The 3,386-nt window shown below is 57.4% G+C and overlaps 1 protein-coding gene across 1 annotated transcript in view; it reads left to right on the top strand.

Annotated features, from left to right (window-relative positions):
• Positions 1-3,386, top strand: part of CUL1 (cullin 1) — a 47,120-nt gene that overhangs the window by 16,353 nt on the left and 27,381 nt on the right. Inside the window, exon 7 of the mRNA XM_004382358.2 lies at positions 2,519-2,681. Coding sequence (XP_004382415.1) covers positions 2,519-2,681 — 163 coding nt within the window. The remainder of the gene's footprint in view (positions 1-2,518; positions 2,682-3,386) is intronic.

Below are 3,386 nucleotides of genomic sequence, written 5' to 3'. Positions count from 1 at the left end.
CCACCGTTCATGACACTGGGCTGGGGTCCGGCTTCAGCACCTGCTCCACCGTTCATGACACTGGGCTGGGGTCCGGCTTCAGCACCTCCTCCACCGTTCATGACACTGGGCTGGGGTCCGGCTTCAGCCCCTGCTCCACCGTTCATGACACTGGGCTGGGGTCTGGCTTCAGCGCCTGCTCCACCGTTCATGACACTGGGCTGGGGTCTGGCTTCAGTGCCTGCTCCACCGTTCATGACACTGGGCTGGGGTCTGGCTTCAGTGCCTGCTCCACCGTTCATGACACTGGGCTCGAGTCCGGCTTCAGCGCCCGCTCCACTGTGGACAACACCGGGCTCGGGTCCGCCTTCAGCGCCTGTTCCACTGTTGACGACACCGGGCTCGGGTCCGCCTTCAGCGCCCGTTCCACTGTGGACGACACCCGGCTCGTGTCCGCCTTCAGCGCCCGTTCCACTGTGGACGACACCGGGCTCGGGTCCGCCTTCAGCGCCCGTTCCACCGTTCACGACACCACAGCCTGCGGCACCACGCCACCACCGGACCTCTCACTTTGCACAGAGGTGGACGTGCCGGGGCCCCTCCGCCCCTCAGCCCTGCAGAGTGGGCGCGGCACTGCTGTCTGTAAGACAGAGGGGGGAAGCCCCTGCCCTGTGGGAACACCAAGCTCATCCTCGTCTGCAAAGGGGTGAATGTGGCTGCGGGAGAGAGCAGGGGTATGGAGAGAGGAGGTCTGCATCCTGCAGCCGTCAAGCCCTCCTAGTGGACGTGGGACGTGGACGGACAGAGCACGTGGTCCTTTTGGCCGGCGTCTGCCTCGCGATAGTGTTCGCAGTGCCATCAGGACGCGGCAGGGCTTTTCTCGTTGCATCCGAGTCCAGCAAGAAGGAAATCACACGTTTGTGTGGACCACTCGGGACACAGCAGTGTCAGAATTCCGCGGGCTCGAGATGCTGCTAGTGAGCGGGCATAACCGAGGTGGAACGTGCTGGAGGTGTTTTGTAACCTGTCTTGTTTAGTAATGATTTGTGATGTGAACATATTTTGTATTTATTTGTTTTGGTGGATAATAACATTCTGTTAGCTGAAGATGCTATAGTTTACCTAATTGCTTCTATACTGGACGTTCGATAGCTTCGAGTTTTTCACGTTGCAGGAAGCACTTGTGCGTGAATTTAACGTGCAGTTCTGAGAATTTACTGAAGAGCCTACCCGTGGAGCTGCCTGCTCAGGCTCTGACACTCATGAAGACGGTGGCCATCTTTCCACACGACTCTCAGAGCTGTCCCTGCCCGCCTCCCTGCCACCACTGAGGGGCCACGGGCCTTCGAACCCTGGGCCAGGTAGTGGGTGACGTGGCATTCGATCGGTAATTGTAAAACATAAGTTAGGTCAGTGTGGTGTCTTGGCTACCTAGTGCTGCTATAACAGAAATACCACAAGTGGATGACTTTAACCAACAGAAGTTTATTCTCTCACAGTCTAATAGGCTACAAGTCCAAATTCAAGACGTCAGCTCCAGGGGAAGGCTTTATCTCTCTGTGGGCTCTGGGGGAAGATCCTTGTCATCATTCTTCCCTGGTCGAGGAGCTTGTCAGCGCAGGGACCCTGGGTCCAAGAGACACACTGTTCTCCTGGCTCTTGTTTCTTGGTGGTATGAGGTCCCCCTGTCTTTCTGCTTGCTTCTTTCTTTTATATCTCAGAAGAGAGTGACTTAAGACACAACCTAATCTTGTAGATTGAGTCTTGCCTCATTAACATAACTGCTGCTAATCCCAGCTCATCATCATCATAGAGACAGGATTTACAACTCACAGGAAAATCACATCAGATGACAATGGTAGACAATCACACAGTACTGGGATCATGGCCCAGCCAAGTTGACAGACATTTTTGGGGGACACAATTCAGTCCATGGCAGTATGGTCAGTCCTTTGATGTGTGTTAATTGGCTTTTTGTGTTTTTTCATACGTTTTCTTAGCTCTTGAACATTTATTGTCAGATTTCCCCAGAATTATACCAGATTTGAACATTATTTCAGAGAGGAATGGCTCCTTTACGGAACAAAGTACGCTTCTATCTCCCGTGTGTCCCCATCCCCTGGGTGTTCTGGGGTCGTCACTGTCCCTGTGTTGGTGGCGATGGCACCATGGTGGCACTGCACACATTCCTGGCATGTGTTGTGAGATACGCTGGCTTGTGCTGCTGCTCGCTGGAGCTGCCTCTCTGATCCCTCTCTTCTTGGAGGGAGATGCACAGATAGCCCTGACGATCTCAGGGACACGGATTCAGTGATCCAGAGGAGCCTAGGCCGTTTGCCTCTGGTTTGTTCAAGTCTAATTGCTTGCGATGATCTCCAGTGGTGATTTCAGGCTGACGCGTGCCTGACTCTGTCCAAGGGCTGTCAGTCCACAGTGGCCTGCGGTTCCTCACTTGGAGTCTGTGGGTGGGGGACCCAGGCTTCTCAGCATGTCAGGTGGGGGCTGTAGGAGTAATGAGACGGCTGTGTGCTGCCCGCAGGCTGAGGCTCGACTGCTGGAGGAGCAACGCCGCGTTCAGGTGTACCTGCACGAGAGCACGCAGGATGAGCTGGCACGCAAGTGTGAGCAGGTGCTCATTGAGAAGCACCTGGAGATCTTCCACACAGAGTTCCAGAACCTGCTGGATGCCGACAAGAATGAAGGTGAGCACAGACGCGCAGGAGGTGTGTGCTGGGGTGGGCAGGGCTCGGAGTAGAGCATCACCTCGTGGTGGACATGCTACCTGTGGCGAATGGCCCACAGCGCACCCCGGCTGAGCAGGCGCCCCTGGGCTGGACACAGCACCGTGGTGCTCGCCGAGCCTGGGGCCTGGCTGCTGAGGCCCACATGTGGCGGGTGTGCGGCACTCACCGCCCGGGGCCTCGTAGGGGGACAGATAGCAGGCAAATCCTTCCCCTTGAGAAGCATCTGATGTTGGTGAGGGCAGCGCAGCAGGAACAACAGGAGAAGACCCAGGAGAGTGGAGACATCCCTGTGTCCTGGGCACTGCATGTGGGGAGTGCAGGTGGGGGAGTGCAGGGGCCTGGAGCACGAGCCGAGACGTGACGTCCCTGTGTCCTAGGCCACTGGGTGCGGGAGTACAGGGGCCTGTAATGCGAGCGGAGACATCCCTGTGTCCTGGGCACTGCGTGCGGGGGTGTGTGCAGGGGAGTGCAGGGGCCTGGAGCAGGAGCCGAGACGTGACATCCCTGTGTCCTGGGCCACTGGGTGCGGGAGTGCGGGGGCCTGTAGTATAAGCGGAGACGTCCCTGCGTCCTGGGCACTGCGTGCGCAGAGTGCAGGGGCCCGGAGCACGAGTGGAGATGTCCCTGTGTCCTGGGCACTGCGTGCGCAGAGTGCAGGGGCCC

The sequence above is a fragment of the Trichechus manatus genome, unplaced genomic scaffold (genome assembly GCF_000243295.1).
Source record: "Trichechus manatus latirostris isolate Lorelei unplaced genomic scaffold, TriManLat1.0 scaffold00093, whole genome shotgun sequence".
Lineage (NCBI taxonomy): Eukaryota > Metazoa > Chordata > Mammalia > Sirenia > Trichechidae > Trichechus > Trichechus manatus.
Note: the sequence above shows the minus strand (reverse complement) of the source record. Positions and strands in the feature narration are given on the sequence as shown.